The sequence below is a fragment of the Anthonomus grandis genome, chromosome 2 (assembly GCF_022605725.1).
Source record: "Anthonomus grandis grandis chromosome 2, icAntGran1.3, whole genome shotgun sequence".
NCBI classification, from domain to species: Eukaryota; Metazoa; Arthropoda; class Insecta; order Coleoptera; family Curculionidae; genus Anthonomus; species Anthonomus grandis.
The window spans coordinates 4098081-4115491 of record NC_065547.1 but is presented as its reverse complement, the minus strand read 5'-3'; the positions used below and the strand labels follow the sequence as shown (position 1 = coordinate 4115491).

The 17411-nt window shown below is 33.8% G+C and overlaps 1 protein-coding gene across 2 annotated transcripts in view; it reads right to left on the bottom strand.

The window, feature by feature from the left end:
* The window catches only part of LOC126733550 (sialin), a 77212-nt gene that overhangs the window by 16775 nt on the left and 43026 nt on the right, over window positions 1-17411 (bottom strand). For both annotated transcript variants that reach the window (XM_050436884.1, XM_050436885.1), the window contains exons 7-10: window positions 17217-17367; window positions 17027-17159; window positions 4069-4182; window positions 3755-3978 (exon numbers count right to left, since the gene is read on the bottom strand). In XM_050436884.1, coding sequence (XP_050292841.1) covers window positions 3755-3978; window positions 4069-4182; window positions 17027-17159; window positions 17217-17367 — 622 coding nt within the window. The remainder of the gene's footprint in view (window positions 1-3754; window positions 3979-4068; window positions 4183-17026; window positions 17160-17216; window positions 17368-17411) is intronic.

The window sequence follows — 17411 nt, the reverse complement described above, 5'->3', positions numbered from 1 at the left end:
TTAAAGCAACGCGGCACTTTGGAAATTGGTCTTTCTGCTTTATCAAAATTAATTAAAAGCATAGGTTTTCGCTATAAAAAAGACTGCAATAGAAGATATTTGTGTGTTTGTGTGAACTACCAAATATTGTGAGCCAACGAATAGGATTTTTAAGACAATATACACAAAATGAAAAATCAAAGTTAAGGAAAGTGGTATTCTTAGATGAAACTTGGATATTTTCAAACGGGAGTGGAATAAAATCTTGGCACGATGAATCTGTAAAAAGCGTGAAAAGAAAAAAAGGATGTGGTCAGGGAAAACGATTTATTATTTTACATGCCGCGTCTTCAACGGGATTCGTTCCAGGTGCAAGTTTATTTTTTCTTCTAAGTCTAAAAGTATGGATTATCATGACAATATGAATTGCGAAACGTTTGAAAAATGGTTAAAGGAACAGTTAATACCGAACTTGCAAGAACCTTCCTTAATAGTATTGGACAATGCGTCGTATCATTCAAGAATTTTGAATAAACAACCAAATAGAAGTTGGAGAAAAGGCGAAATTTATGAATGGTTAGTAAAAGAAAATCAGAATCCCTTGCCATATATGTTAAAATTCGAACTTCTTTCAATTGCAAAATCGCTGAAAAGACCAAAAATATATGCTCTTGACGAAATAGTACGTGAATATGGCCATGAAGTTTTAAGATTGCCACCATACCATTGTCAGTTTAATGCCATTGAGCTTATATGGGCAGGGTCAAAATCTTATTATGAGAAGCATGTGGGTGCTGGGCTTAGATCTGACCAGGTTGAAGCTGTTTGGAATGAGGCATTGAATCACATCAGAAAGAAGTATTGGCGGAAATCAGTGGATCTCACAGAAAACATTATTAGAACCTGGTGGAAGAGATAAAAAGTACTCGATATCCAAGATGAACCATTGATCATTGCTCCATTTGAAGAAGATTCGGAAAATGACGAAGAGTTTTCCGACTCTGTTAGTGATAATGATAGTTATAATTAGTTTCTTTTTTAGTCAAATTTGTTACTTCATTTTTACACATTCACTTAAATCTTCAGTCTTCGGCTTCTTCCTTTTACACTTTGTTTCCTGCTTGGAAATAAGATTGTTCTTGTTTTCATATACAACCTTTTGCACCATTCTTAAACTAATTCCAAGCGCTTTAGCTACTTCTTCTTGTACATTCTAAGCAATCCCTTATTTTCTTTTTCGTTATTAAAATAATTAGTTTTCTTTTTGCATTTCGTTTATTATTTAGGTATGATTAAAAAGTACAAAAATTTTTTTTAAACAAAGCTAAGTAAATAAATTGGTGAATGCCCTGGGAGATAGAAATGCCCGCCGCATTCACCAGTTTTTTTTTTTAGTTATTTTTTATCTTTTTTTGACATTTAACTGATATAAAAGAAAAGATAACACAACTTTTTTCATTTTCTGTGCATCAACGTATAGATTGGGTCGAACGACAAATTATAAAATTAAAATGTCATTTTAAAAGTGAGATTGTAACATGAACTTGCCTTTAAACAAAGAAAGTAGTTTTCTGGTCTCTGACTGCACTGCATCACACACAATACAAATTAATTGTTTGTAATTGTTTGTCATTATACCAAAATGTATAGTTTCGCAATAATTATTACAAAAAAACACAATCACACATAAACAAAGAAGAAGACAAGATCAAATAATCGTTAAAAATTAGACGCTGTGCCCTGAAATCGACAAATTAGTATGTTATGCACATACATAGGGTCATGCTAAATCGTATACTAATTTCTCAAAAATGTAGGTAACAACCAATTTTAAATGAAATATGTACAATTTTAATGAAAGGCTAGGGAGGCTTTTTGCTCTCATAAAAAAATACAAAATGCTTAGATTTAGATATTATTGCGTAAAGAAAAATTGTTATTGAGAATTCCATCTATTTCCGACAATTTTTCAAAAAAGAAAAGTAAATATTATGTCTGGCAACTTAGCAGAATATCGGGGATTCTAGGCATATACCGATAAGGCGTATACCCAACGGGCTTTATACTTATGGGCTTTTTCACGTCATGAAAGGAAATAACCAACGTATGTTTTACATGTCGAATCTCGGATACGTAGTATTCCGCAGACATTTTTACAGCGTTAAAGGCATCACGTCAGTTAATAATTATGATCTAAGGTGTATACGCGGCTTTAATATGTCACATGATGGGGTTCAATGTATTGTCAAACTCTCAAGGAAATAACATTTTGGCAGCTACTGATTTTTCAATTTGATTCATATTACGTGGTGACCTTTGAACCCGCACGATAAGAGCGAAGGCGACTATAAAAGGCTACAATGGCAGGTTCTAATAAAAATAAGCGATTAAGAGCCATGTCCCCAAATCATTTACCAATTGAATATACATCATAAATAATTAGATTAAAACATGTTTGGTTTACCTACTGGTATCAAATTAGCTCTGTAAGATACGACTGATATTCATAACCATAGACCTACTTTGATTTTTACGTTTTGTGTACCAATGAATTAATATTCATATTTAATTATTTGAGATTTGTAAAAATCAAAGTAGGCCTATGGTTATGAAATTCGGATGAAATTTGGATGAAAACCCCAATATATTAACATAACTTTGCATAACAAAATACTTAAAAGGGATTATTATATCATTGCCTGGCACAACCTCAAAATTGGTTTGGACCCATTTTACAGGCGATCGTATTATATTTAAAAAAAAGCTGCTTACAAAGCAAAGCTGTACGGTAAAATAATTTAAAATAAGTAGGCATAATTCTGCTCGTCTAAATCTGCCAAGGTTGCATCGATGGGCGGGCCTATATTTCGCGCCCATCATTTACTCTATCTGTTCGGTAATCCGACTATAGAAAGGTACAAAAAGGATTAATGGTAAGTGCAGGTCACAAGTTACTAATTATTTTGTAAATATATAGGTACTAAATTTCACTTTCTTTAATAATCCAACCTTTATAATACACTAATAAATTGACAATTAAACTAATATAATATCTGCATATACAAGTTCTATAATTTATGGGTAATTCCCAATGGGACGAATTTCTTCCTTTTAACCTTTTTAAAATGTTACGGCTCCCGCGATATACTCGTAAAAGTTCATTGTTAAACGTTAAAAAAATGCACTGTTGTCAGTCCTATTTTTCTTCTTTTAAGATTCAAATAAAATAAGGTAAAAAGTATGCATAATATAGCTCAAATTGGCAACTCGGTTGAACCCAACTATTGCATTCTTAACATTCTTTTGCCGGTTTCAGACTCAATAGATGAATAGTACTAAAAGTTAAGTTAATTACATATACTAAAGGCTTTAAAATACAGGAATGAATTGATTTTATTGCTTTGCTATTGATTTGTTTACAGCATAGTTACTTTTGTTGTCTTCATTACCAAGTCATTTATTACTTTAATCAACGCTAAAATTTATAAATAAATAATTCGTTCGAAAATTTTGAAGAACACCGAGAGGAGACTAATTGGTCGGACGTCTGCCGTACTAGATACATATATTAATTTTTTAAAAGACACCATTAAAAAATTCGCTACTTTCGAAATATTGTTTCCGGTAAGATTAAGACATTTCAAGTCTTTGCCTGTAATTTTTAGACGCGATTTTTAAAAAAATTACCAAACTAGACCTTCACCGAAAACTTGTACAAATATTTCACCACTTGCCAAAACGCTTGACAATTTTTCAAATGATTTCTCATGCTTACCTCCCCGGTACCCCACATCTGATAAAACACATAAGTGCCGCACGCCACTGCACACGTAATATAAAAGACCTTTCTCCAGGCGGTGATCAGGTGCTCCCGACCCCCCAAAACCTCAAAGTTCGCCAAAGGACTCAAAAAACTCGCAGACATATGAATCGTTTGGGCAAACGCTAATACTGGACCGGCGAAATTTGGGGCGATGTCCACCACGTTAGCCATTGCACCTGGAATAATTCATTAATACCAACAGTCGAATATGAGTGAACACAGCAAAAAAGGTTATGATTACAACCATTTTTTTAACTTATATTTACCTGCATAAGATGCTGTAATTAAGGTAACTGCAATAAACCATACCACCAGGACCAAGTCGATATCACAGCCTAAGTAACTAACTAAGGGTACTAGGGCTCCGGGTACTACTTGAGCTGGAAATAATTAGTTTTCTTTAGTATGTACTATAAATTCTAAAAGTCTGGACGTTTTGTTGAGTTTTCTTGGATTTTTATTCGAATCCAGAAAGGGAGGCAAAAATAAGATCAATTTTGGGAACTGAATGCCAGATAATTATCAGTGAGGTCTTTTAAATTATTGATTAAAATGTGTGAGTGACTGTTCTTTGGTAAACCCGACCACAGATTTAATTGACATCATTTAATGTCACATACATTCCAGACTTTTTTTCAAGAACATTCAGAACTAATTTTCAAATTTATTAATGTGCTCTTTTGATTACATAAAGTAATATAAGATTGTCGATTTAAGAAAAGTACTAAAATTAAGATAGTTTAAAAAAGGTTTAAAATTGAAACAGTTAGAACTAACTACACCAAGAGACAAAGACTTCGTTGATGTTGGCTTGAACTGCCTGTACCTCTTTATCGTTTATTTCATATCGTTAATTTCATAGGGTAATTTTATTTTATTTAACTAACAAGAATTGGAAAACAATTTTCATGTATGTATCTTTTAGTCATTTACAATGTTTCCAAACCTTATAAAATTAAATTAATTTTTATTCCAGGCATTTTAAGACCAGGGGTTCCTACCAAGAGACTCGTCCTACATGTTTTAAAATGAAAATATCCAAAAGTTTGAAACTGGTAAAACACCCTAAAAATTACCCTGGAAATTCTCAATTTCTGAATTTGTTAACAGGAATAATTCAAGAAGGAAGCCAACAATCTCCAAGAACATTTAAGGTTAGGGTAAGTTAAGGTTTTTACATAAAAGTCCCATTTAAAGGCTTTTTTCAGAAATCTGGCCGAGAAACTAAGACTTGAAATTTCGTTCAAACAGTGCTCAATCAAAATCATTAGAAACCTACTTGAGTTTTCTGAAAAATATACAGGGGACCGAAAAAAATTAAGTTTTAAGACCATAGGTGATTTTGAGGTGGTGTATTGATTGCGGCTAAAAAGAGTTAGTATGTATGTCGTAGCCAGAATATAAAAGCTGTCGTTTTATAAACGGCGGCCAGATTGTCAAATATTAATTGTCAACTCATTATTTTGCTATCTGGCTAGCCATTTTATAAAACGACCATGACAAATTTGCCAGAATGTCAAACGGTAATGTTTTCACCATTTAACATTCTTGCGGGTGGAGTATTTCAGTCGGTTTGTAAAATACGAATTCTATTTAAAAGTATTTAATAAAATATAAATTATTGATATCAATATACATATTTGGCAGCACTAAGCAGATAAAAAATTGTCCTTTAAGATAGTTGGATGAATATGTTAATACGCTTTATTTTATGAAGAAAACAAATGAATACAAATTTATTATTTATTAATTATTAAATAAAAAAAACATAATAAGCGTTGATGAAAAAAAAGTTCATTTATTGGAACATGGACCACTAAAATGGCACCTACTGGTACATTTTCCGTGAGCCTTAAAACAAAGGCATCTCTTAGTGCAGCATTGCAGTTTGCACTGACATTTCTTAAAACCTTGTCCTCCAAATTGCGAAACCTTAGAAACTGCTTCCCTTAGAGAGGTATTAACATCTGGTGTGACAAACGGATTAAAGTTAGAATTGCCAACTGGATTTAATTCATCTCTGGAAAACCATCGATTAAGGCGACCATGCTCTGTACCTATCTGGTATACCCCATTTTGTATATCCAGAATATTTCCTAGTACCCCTTTTGGGTCAAGGGGACCCCTATCAAATTTTGGAACTTCCACAGATATATGCTTCCCCACTTGCAAATCCTTTAATTTTATTTTAGTTATTTGGGCTATTTGGTTAGCTGCACGTTTTCGGCCAATTGTACATTGTGTTCTTTGTATTTTTATTAATTCTTCCTTTTCACAAAGATTGCATATCGCTTCGCCTTCATCACAGGATAAGCACAGTTTTCGTTTTGCCCCATTTTCTTTATTAAAAACATGTTCATTTTCGGTTATACAGTTAATAATCGTTGACCCCGAAGTTAACCCATTACCCAAAAAACTTGGAAATTCTTCAACCTGATTTATTTCATGCGTTGTCTGTAAAATAATATTACCATCCATATAATTATTCTCTTCGACATTGTCCTGATCCATTACTATTACTTCGGAAATACTTTGATGCCCATTACAAGGACCTTCTTCTCTCACAACAATATCCTGCACGACAACTGCTATGTCATCAATGTTAAAGATCTCTGAATCTGGTTCTGTCTCATTTGGAATATTTTTTGCGATAATGTCGTTTTCCTCGAAGCTGTTTACTGAATTTTCCTTCATCATATCTTCTAAATCCTCTTCTGTCAAAATGCTTTTAACTGTTTCATGCGGTAAGCTACTTAAATAAAGCCCAACCTGAAAATCCACACCAAACAAAGCTTTATCAGGTGATCGCCCTATAATCCTATGGAAAGATGAGTTCTTGTGTCACTGTACAAAGTAGCAACCAAAAGACCAATTTTGAGTATTACTGTCTGAAAGCCAAGCTCTTAACATGTTCTCGACATCTTGGTTGCTTCTTTGAACACTCCCCTGGCTTTGGGGATCTCTGAGACGACCATTTATTATTTTACATGCCGGCCATTTCGACATCATTTCCTTAATAATATGATTGAAGAACTCACGTCCAGGAGCAAAAAGTAAACGGAGCTCCAAACTCTTGAAAAAATCTTGAGAAGCTCATGAGCAACTTCATCCGCCCTTTTGCTTTTTAATAGCCTAAGATGCACAAACTTCGTAAGGTGATCCTGATAGTTTAGCAGCCATTTAAATTCCCCATCCGGTCTGGATTGAAAGTCAATTAAATCGACCTGTCCACGTTGATTCCAATCTTTGGACAGTATAGGTTTTACTACCAATCCTTTTTGAGGTTGCCCTCGTTTTTCAGCGCAGCGAGTACAGCACTTTACAAAAATTTCAATTGCTGTGCGAGGAATTGCAAACTTGGGTCTTGAAGCAGATTTCATTTTGCCTCTACCCCCATGACCAGTTGATATATGACAATCTATAAGTTTTTCATAAAATTCTTCATATGAAAGAAAGAAAAGAAAGAAAGAAAATGTGCTATATTACGTAAGAATAATCTTGTGTACAAGCATCCTACAAGCTAAAAAAACAAAACACAAATACAATTTCAAAAATTGACAAAACAATGAACAAAATTAAACACAAGAAGACAAAACTTTTTGAACATACTTAAATTAAAGATAACTAAATAAAACAATCAATTACTAAATAAAGGTAAACTTGTTGACAAAACTAGAGAAGAAAAAAGGAAAAAAAGAAAACTTTCCAACATGTCCAAGGTTAAAACCTATCATTAAAAAAGTCATCCAGGTTATAATATGCCTTAGCCAATAAAAGCGACTTTAATTCTCTTTTAAATTTCTTAACATCCGATATATGTCTAACACATAGAGGAACATGATTGTAAATTTTTTTACTTATGTAAATTAATGAGTTTTTGGTAAGGGAAGACGTAGGAATAGGTAGGGGAACATCATTTACGCGACGAGTCAAATGGCCAGTGTCAGAGGGTAGTTTGGGAATTTTGTGAATAAGAGCAGCTGTTTCTAAGATAAAGAGTGAAAAAAGAGTTAAGATTTTTTCAGAAATGAAGAGGGGCTTGCAAGAATCTCTTAACTTAGCAGAACACAGGTATCTAACCGCTTTTTTTTGAATAACAAAGATAATGTTAAGTAGCCCCTTATTGGTTAAACCCCAAAAAGGCAAGCCATACCGAATATGAGATTCAATAAGTGAAAAGTACACTGAACGTGCAACCACCCCTCCCAGCTCTTGTTTTGCCATTCTTACTGCGAAACATCCAGAAGATAATTTCCCAGCTAAATGTAAAATATGATCTTCAAACCGAAGGCGACCATCAATGGTAATTCCTAGGAACTTGCAGCACTCTTTATTCTGCAAGAGGGAATTTTCGTCAAACATCAGACCCTGAACATCACACTTAAACCCCATAATAGACGTCTTTCTTACATTAAACACGAGCCTGTTGGAAGCACACCACCCTGATAAAATCTGAAGGTCTTCAAGGATACAAGTCTTAATATAGTCAGAATTTTTATGGCTCCATAGTATGGTGGTATCATCAGCAAACTGAACCACCTTGCCCTGCAGTTTCAATGAACTCAAGTCATCCACATACAGTAAAAATAACAGTGGTCCCAACACTGAACCCTGGGGAACGCCGCATTTTAGGGATCTAGAAGCAGACAAACGCCCAGACACTGAAACCTTCTGAGTACGATTTGATAGATAGGACTCAAGCCATCGCAATGCTACGCCTCTAAAACCATATTTATCGAGCTTAGATAACAGTATTCCATGATCCACACAGTCAAATGCTTTGGATAGATCACAAAACACTGCCGCCGATGACTCTCCAGAATTCAAGGACACATAGACGCTCTCCAAAAAGCTAAAAACAGCATCATGAGTCCCTTTACCGGCTTGAAATCCAAACTGATTTGCAGACAAAATGCCATTATGATGTAAAAAGGACAAAATTCTGCTTTTTGCAAGTTTTTCAACTATCTTAGAGAGGGTAGACAAAATAGAAATGGGACGGAAATTACAAGGCTGATCCAAATCTCCACCCTTATGAAGAGGGATAACCACTGCCCCTTTTAAACATGAAGGAAAAATGCCATTATGTAATGAATTGTTTATGGCAGAAACTAAAGCATTTAAGGCTGAATCAGGCAAAAAAAATAACAACCTCGAAGATATCCCATCAGCTCCAGATGATTTATGGTTTTTTAGGCGTTTGATTTCATTTTTTACTTCGGTAAGTTCGACAGGATGAAAGAAAAATGAATGCTCAACCGACACTTGTTGAAGATAGTGTAAGGGATCAATGTTACTACGAATGCCCTTGAGCAAGATATTAGGTATATCACAATAATAGTCGTTTAAAATGTCACGTCTTAACTCCGGTTCAGATACTTTTCTATGGCAATGTCTAAAATCATTAATAATCGACCAATAGTTATCCGACCAACTGTTATCCCACCTGTTGATGTGGATATTTATCAGACCTATTTGACTTTCACAATAAACAATCGAAGCTTTGTTGTTGGTTGCATTTATATACCATCTCCATTTCCACTTTAAGCTCATGTAAGCCATTGTGAATCCGTTGCACATGTAAGTATGGTAAAATGGGGCAAAAAGACGCATTTAGGAGAACTTAACTTATAAAACCTAAAGTTTCACAACACATTTTTATTGATGTATAAAACTTAAAAGTTTGATCCCTTGGTAGTACAAATAAATGCTATTTTGTATTTAAAAATACGTTTTTAAACATCAGAATCAGTCCGATTGATATGGGGCAAATATCCGTAACTAATTTAATCGCAAAAGTCGGCCCGAGGCAGCCCGGACATGCGTTCGATTTGGTTTTCTGTTTTTTTTTAACCCTTCGACCTGATCAGTAATTTTTCTCTTGGCGCAGGTTTTGGACTTTAGGCATTCCTTTCTGAATTTTTCTTCAGCTAGTGCTTCCAATTTATTCTTTTTGGGCGTACTGGACAGAATTGTAGATTTTTTACCTTGACGCCTCCTTTTCTCTATTTTCTTTCTTTTCGGAAACGGAATAATTTATTCAGGTGTCACCGATGGAATTTTGCTGAAAACTTGTGTTGATGTAGAAGGCTTTTGTGGTGTCCAAAGATTTATTGTATTGGAAGTGGATGGTAGTATTATTGCCTGGTTTCCAGAATTCTTTGTGTTCCGCTTGTGCTCGGACGAAAATAAGACAAAGGCATATCATCCAAGTCTGCTACAGAATCCAAGTAACTTTTCTCTTTCTCTGCTTCTTTATCTGTGAATTTGGAAGGAAGAAAATCATCTTCTGTAAACAGGTTCCTGTTTATTGGATATATTCCACACACTTCAACACCTCTGTTCATAGTCGAACAACGTTCGTACGCCTTGCCAAGTAGCTTAGAAATTTGGTGAGTGATTAATTTGCCTTCCTGGATTGTTCGTTAACCATTGGTCACATTCATCTGCATAGAACGTTTTAAGGGCCTTAAAGTAGCATCTGTCTAATGGCTGAATTCTGTGACTACTGTGTGGTGGTATCGTTAACAAATGTGTGTAATTTTTTCTGCAGTAGTTCACGGCTTCTAAAATCAGCAGCACAGGATGTTCTTTATCTGGCCTTACTTTAGATTTAAAATGCTTAAGCCACTGTATGAACAAAGTACTGTTTATAACACATTGCAATGAATTCTCGTGGAGCAGCATCCATAAGCTCATTTTTTAGTCTTTTACGGGAAAAAACTATGGCGGGAGGCACAAAGCTTCCCGCAGCACTCATGCAACAAACAATAGTAACAGTTTCCTCTCGTTTAGCGGATGAAATCTTTCCCACCATCTTTTTTCCCTTCGGAACAATTGATATACCGCTTTCATCCATATTAAATACAGCGCTAGGAGGAAACTTAAACTCGTTATAAACTTTCGTTAGATTTTCAAAAAATACATTTATTGAACCCCATCATCCGTGCGAGACTCGTAGCTGTAAGAGCTCTTAACGAAAGGTTATATTTTTTAATAAAACTAAATGCCCAGTCTCTGCCTGCCATTTTAAATTTTGAGTCAAAAGGGTTTTTTATATTATTCAAAGTGGCGTATTCGTATGCTATTTTTCTTGAATGTGAGACCGTAAAAACGATTATCCAAATCTTTGCAATGCTGTACAAGTTGAAGCTCCATTTCTTCCGAAAAAACAAATCGAAACCTTCCTAGCTTTTTCACTCCGTGTCCTGACTTTAACCTTTTTCGTAATGTACACTCATCTATTTTTAATTCTTTTGCTGTAGTTCTTACAGAAGAACCATTATTAATCATTCCTTTGGCAATGTCCAACATATCCTCGGTACATATCTCACGATCGGTTTTCCTTATATATGAAAAAAAAAATTGATTCTTATTGTGCATAAGTCTGCTGCGGACTTTTGCCCCAAATGTAACGGGCTCACAAAAATATTTCCTACTTTTAAGAGGCACTACTCTTTATGCTCTACAACCAAACATAACCTATATATTGTAAATATTATAAATGCGGATTTAAAGTAATCCGTTTTTAGTTACACCTTAAATATACTCGCCGGCACAAAATTCCGCCACCCTGAAATATTGGCCAAGTTTGATGTTTTATAAATTTTTAATTTTTTATCAGATTCTCACGATTTTGCCATCAGTTTTTAGATACATTTGTTGTGATTTTTTTAAATCATTTTGTAAAGTAGCATTTTTCGATAAGGCTATATTATACAGGAGTAAAACAAACTGTTGTTTTTTCTCGTAATTTCACCAGACCCTGTAGGAAAATTAAGGTGGATAATTCTGTTTACATACTGTTCCTTGTAATCTTTGATGTACAGTGCCGGCCAAAAGTGGAGAAACTTTTAATATTTTTATTTTTTTCTTATTAGAACTAATTCGAAGTAATTGTAAATAATGTTTATGGTTATATCTAGTAGTGACAAAAATAATTAGAAAAAAAAAATTGAAAACAAATAATTTATTACAAAATATGCAAACAACATTTATTTTCTCTAAGGACAAAAATGGAGAAACTTTTTATTTTTATGACATAATTATGTTATAATACAAAATGTGGATAAAAGCACACTAATACTTTGTGGCATAACCGTTATTCTTTACAACTTCACTACACCGTCTTGGCATAGATTCAAGAAGGTTATGTATAATATCTCCGGAAATTTCACTCCATGCTTTCTTTAGGACTTGGAATAATTCGTCTTTATTTCGGAACTTATTCGGATTTTTTTGTCGAACTTTTTTGTCTAGGCGCTCCCACAAGTTCTCGATGGGATTTAAATATGGACTTTGAGCTGGCCACTTCAGAACTTGAATTTGTTGAAAGGTTAGGAAATTTTTTACAATTTTAGAAGTGTGCTTGGGGTCGTTATCATGCTGGAATTTCCAAATTAACGGCAAATTATCCTCGGCGTAGGGAAGCATATTATTCCTTAAGATGTTCAGATAATATTGGCTATTCATGATCCCATCTATTCTCACCAGTGGACTAACGCCATGCCCGGAAAAACATCCCCACACCAACACATTACCGCCTCTATGTTTGATTGTGGGAATAGTGTACTTTGGGTTGAATTTTTCATTCTCAGGACGTCTAACCCATCTCATACCATCTGACCCAAATAAATTTAACTTACTTTCATCTGACCATAAAACGTTTTTCCATTGATTATAGGTCCAATGTAAGTGTTCTTTTGCGAAACTTAAACGAATTTGTCTATTTTTCGTTGAAATGAAAGGTTTTTTACCGGTCTCCTGGCTTTTAAGTTGGCATCACATAAACGTCTTCGAATAGATCGAACTGAAAGGGAAATGCTGGGATATGCCTTTTTTATATCTTCGGCGGAGAAAAATTGATTTCTTATAGAACATCGTCTAATTAGCTTGTCAGTTGCAGATGTTGTTTTTTTGGGTCTACCTGGCTTAGAGATGCTGGCAGTCGCGCCTCTAGTTTGCCACAATTTGATTTGTTTACAAATGACACTTTTATGAAGATTAAGTTCTCTAGCGATTGTTACTTGTTTCACTCTCGTATTGTGCTTCTCAATTATAAGTTTTTTTATTTGTTCAGATAAATTTATACCTCGAGGTATTTTAATACTAAATAGGCTTCTTCACAATCGAAAACGAACTGCTTCAAACGAGACCTATTTAATTTAAAACATTTAATACAAAACGTTTCTCTATTTATGTCCTCAAGTAAAAAAAATATTGTTTACTATTTACATTCCTGTGATAAATATTCAAACTGTTTTGGTATGAATTTATGGCTTAGGCTAAGATAAACATTTTTAATACATGGTGTCACAAAAATTTTGAATAGATTATTAAATTAGAAAATAAATTAAAAGTTTCTCTACTTTTGGCCAGCACTGTATTCTAAATATTTCGATTTTTGATTCATTCCATTATCTCATTTCTGCTGCGAGCTGCAAATTTTTTATTAAAACACTGATTTGAAGCTTATTTTTAGATAATTAATGTCAAGTTTTCGGTTAAAAATTATCGACGTTGGCTAAGGACGCAATTAATGTGACATAAAGTTTGACAGTGTCACTATTATAATTTGTTATGTATCAATATGGTATTAACTCCAGCAGACGTGGGTAGAATTGTTGCGTTAATAGAGGATGGTCGTAGCAAAAGTTATGTCGCCCGTACTCTGAGATTTCCGCGGTCTACAGTTCGAGATGCCTGGAATAGGTATTTACAGACGGGAATTTTTAGCAGAAGCTGGACTTTATTCACGAAGGCCAGCAAGATGTCCACAATTACTTCCTCGGCATCGACAACACCGACTGAGGTTTGCAAGATCGCATTTTGAATGGACTCTAGAACAGTGGGCAAACGTACTATTCACAGATTAATCCAGGGTTTGTTTAAGGACGCCGGTGGGTCGTGAGCGGGTATACAGACGTACAAATGAAAGATATGCTGACTGCACCATTTCAGAACAAATCTTATATCGTGGCGGTTCAGTGATGATTTGGGCGGGTATTTCTACCGAAGCACGCACCAATCTTGTATTTATTGAAAATGGAGCTCTAACCGCCCACCGTTACATTGAGGAAATCCTTCAAGAAGTTGTTGTCCCATTTGCTCCATTCATTGGGAACCAATTTACATTAATGCATGATAATGCTAGACCTCACGTTGCACATGTAGTGAGCGAATATCTGGATGAAGTTGGACTCCCAAGATTGGAATGGCCCGCATGTAGCCCGGATCTCAACCCAATAGAACATCTTTGGGATCAACTTAAAAAGGCCGTTCGTCGTCGTCCTGTACAACCACAAACCTTGCAAGACTTACAAGACGACTAGCGCTGATCGAAGAATATGAGGCTATTCCTCAAGAAAGAATAAGGAACCTTATTCATTCGATGCCGCGAAGACTACAAGCTGTTATTGCTGCGAGAGGAGGAAATACACGATATTAAAATTGTTTTTTTAATTAACTTTATGATATACCTACTGTGTTTGTTTCTCCTGATAAAAATACGCTTCAAATCAGCGTTTTAATAAAAAATTTGCAGCTCGCAGCAGAAATGAGATAATGAAATGAATCAAAAATCGAAATGTTTAGAATAAATCAAAGATTACAAGGAACAGTATGTAAACAGAATTATCCACCTTAATTTTCCTACAGGGTCTTTTGAAATTACGAGAAAAAACAACAGTTTCTTTTACTCCTGTATAATATAGCCTAATCGAAAAAAAGCTAATTTACAAAATAATTTTAAAAAATCACAACAAATGTATCTAAAAACTGGTGGCAAAATCGTGAGAATCTGATAAAAAATAAAAAATTTATAAAACATCAAACTTGGTCAATATTTCAGGGTGGCGGAATTTTGTGCCGGCGAGTGTAGTATGATGAAAAAATTACTTGAACAGCATGCAAATCTGTAACTTACCTCATAATTCGCACAATTATTCACTTAAACTAGAAATATTTTTCTCGTCGATACATGCATGTGTAAGGCTAAAATCACTTGTTGCAACGGATATATCAGTAAAATAATTTTCGGACTTCTTTCCCACGTTCCTCTAGTAGATATTCAAGTAGTTTGTTTGTCTTGTCTTACCATTTACCACATACTAGATGGGAGAATGATAAATTTGGTTTGGTGGTTGTCTAAAGAGAGTCTCTTAGAACATCGAAAAACTAGAATTAAAATTGCCGTGGAACTATAGGCAGCTTGTTTCGTTGAAACATCACTGATGCAATGATGCCAAATGCTTATGTAGAAATAGCAAAAAAAAAACATACTTTATATTATCATAAAAATTTGTCACTTATTTTGACAAGCGCAAAATAATACTATGCCGATTCTTTAATAAAATATGAAGCAAGAAGTCAACATTTAATGTTAAATAAATGTAGATAACTTATCTCGATCGCATTGTTGCTTCCACCGACACAAGAAATCTTTACCAGTGACGTCTATTAATAAAAATTTATTAATAAAGTCTTATAATTAATAGGTTATGCTTTAAATTATAAACAATATTACCATTTATGAATTCTGTATGCGTTTTTTTAACGTACTTCATTAGAGTAAAGGTACTTATCTAATAAAAAACATTTTTATAGAAATTAAATATTTTATAATTATTATAGATTTATTAATAAGTTTTTATTATTTTACGTTTATGACGACTATGTTGCCCCTTGATATGATGTTATGACATAGTGCGGCACAGGTTTTTACTACCGTAACAGTTCATAAAAACACTGAAATTACCTTTTCCAACCAAACACTTAACAAAAAATACTGAACTTCACAAATGCCTAATGTAAACACAAAGCCATTTGTCAAGATGACATTTCGCAAAATGACATTAGCTTTTGCCTGCGATGTTTCCATTACAATAAGAATGTTATTTTTTTTGCTTTAAAGATGTTCTTTTTGCGCTTAGAATAATATATATTTATTTCTACTTCTTATTTTTAATCCAAAATCTAACATCAAGAAGTTAAATTAACATTATTATATGTGTTGATATATAGCTGAAAATTTCCTTCTTTTGAAAATGCGTGTAAACTTGACAACAGGGAATCGGTGAATATGTTTGTAAACAAAACATGGATCTTGGGATTCATCAGAGGTACTATTGTTAATCTTGGAGGCAAATGTTCCGCTGAAATTTTGGTGCTGGGTTACCACAGAGCTCCCACTCGGCACTGTTTTATTTAGCATTTTTTTTTTGATTGATTTAGTTTGAAAACTTGATAATTGTTGTGTGCTAATGTTCGCTGATGATGTAAAGCTGTATAATGTGTGTAATGATCTCATCCCTATATGTGAATCCATGCCATAAGATTACTTTTTCAAAGCAAAGAAACCATGGTATTGATGAGCCGATTACATGAATGGTTCAGAGTGCTAATGGCCTGTCAATACCCCATTCCTTGATTTATAAATAATTTTGAATCTGTATATATATAGGTATATTTTTTATGTTTGTATTTATGTATGCTATGTAACACTTATATAAATGGATTCCGTACATAAATAAATAAATCGTAACGAGACGTCCATAACAAACCAGGAAAGTTACACTCTTGAAAATTTGTGCAAATATTCTTCTGAACTGAAATCATTTGACACCTATTTTAGTATTTGTAGAAGAATATACAGGTGCCTGAGAAAAATAAAATTTTTAGGCCAGGTGATTTTTCTCCTTTTCTTCCAAAATTTACCGAGATGTCCATAATTCAAAAACCAAGAAAGTCACATTCTTGAAAATTTGTAGAAATATCGTTTAATCAAAGTTATTAGAGACCTATTTTAGTGCTTCTTTTTAAATTATATAGAGTAAGTATAAAAGAGTCTCCCTTCCTTGGACTCCCTTGATACTAACTAAATAATTTTCTCACATATAAATAATTAGTTTAAAATATTCATTTACTTATAAAAGTTATTGCATAATCCACTATTTTATTACAAACAAAGCACATCCTATCGGCATGCAATCTCAATGTCAAATATAATTTTGTCTGTAATTATTTCTAATAATCATAGTTCAATCAAATCAATCAAATTCGAAACCGTATAATTAACAAATCAAAATCAATTATTTCTACAATTATTATGGCAAATTGTACAGTATAGAGTAGAATTATTAAGAAACCAATTAAAATAAACATTCACTGGCAAATTCCCATGAAATTATAGGAATATTAAAAAAAATATATTTTAATAGTACTTACAGAGAGCCGTCATAAGTTTTCTACAATTGGTCAGGGACATATAATTCCTCGTCACTAATTTGTCAGCTATATAACAGAAAAAAACCGAAGCCACATAACTACATATAAAAGGGGCTCCAGACAACAATCCGTTCTAAAAAAAACATCAAGTATTAATTAACAGATTTCAATTAAAGATCAAATAAATCACCTTTTCTATGCTAAATCCTAATATTCTTTTCATATAAGTTGGTCCAGAGATAATAAAAGTATAGTGCACCCAAATCCTCCCGAAGGTGGTGATGCCTATGGACCAGGCAGCTTTTGATGTTAATATCGCTTTCCATGGCACCTTTTGCTGCCTAATATGCGAAAAACAAAATCAACTCGATTATTTAGGTAATTG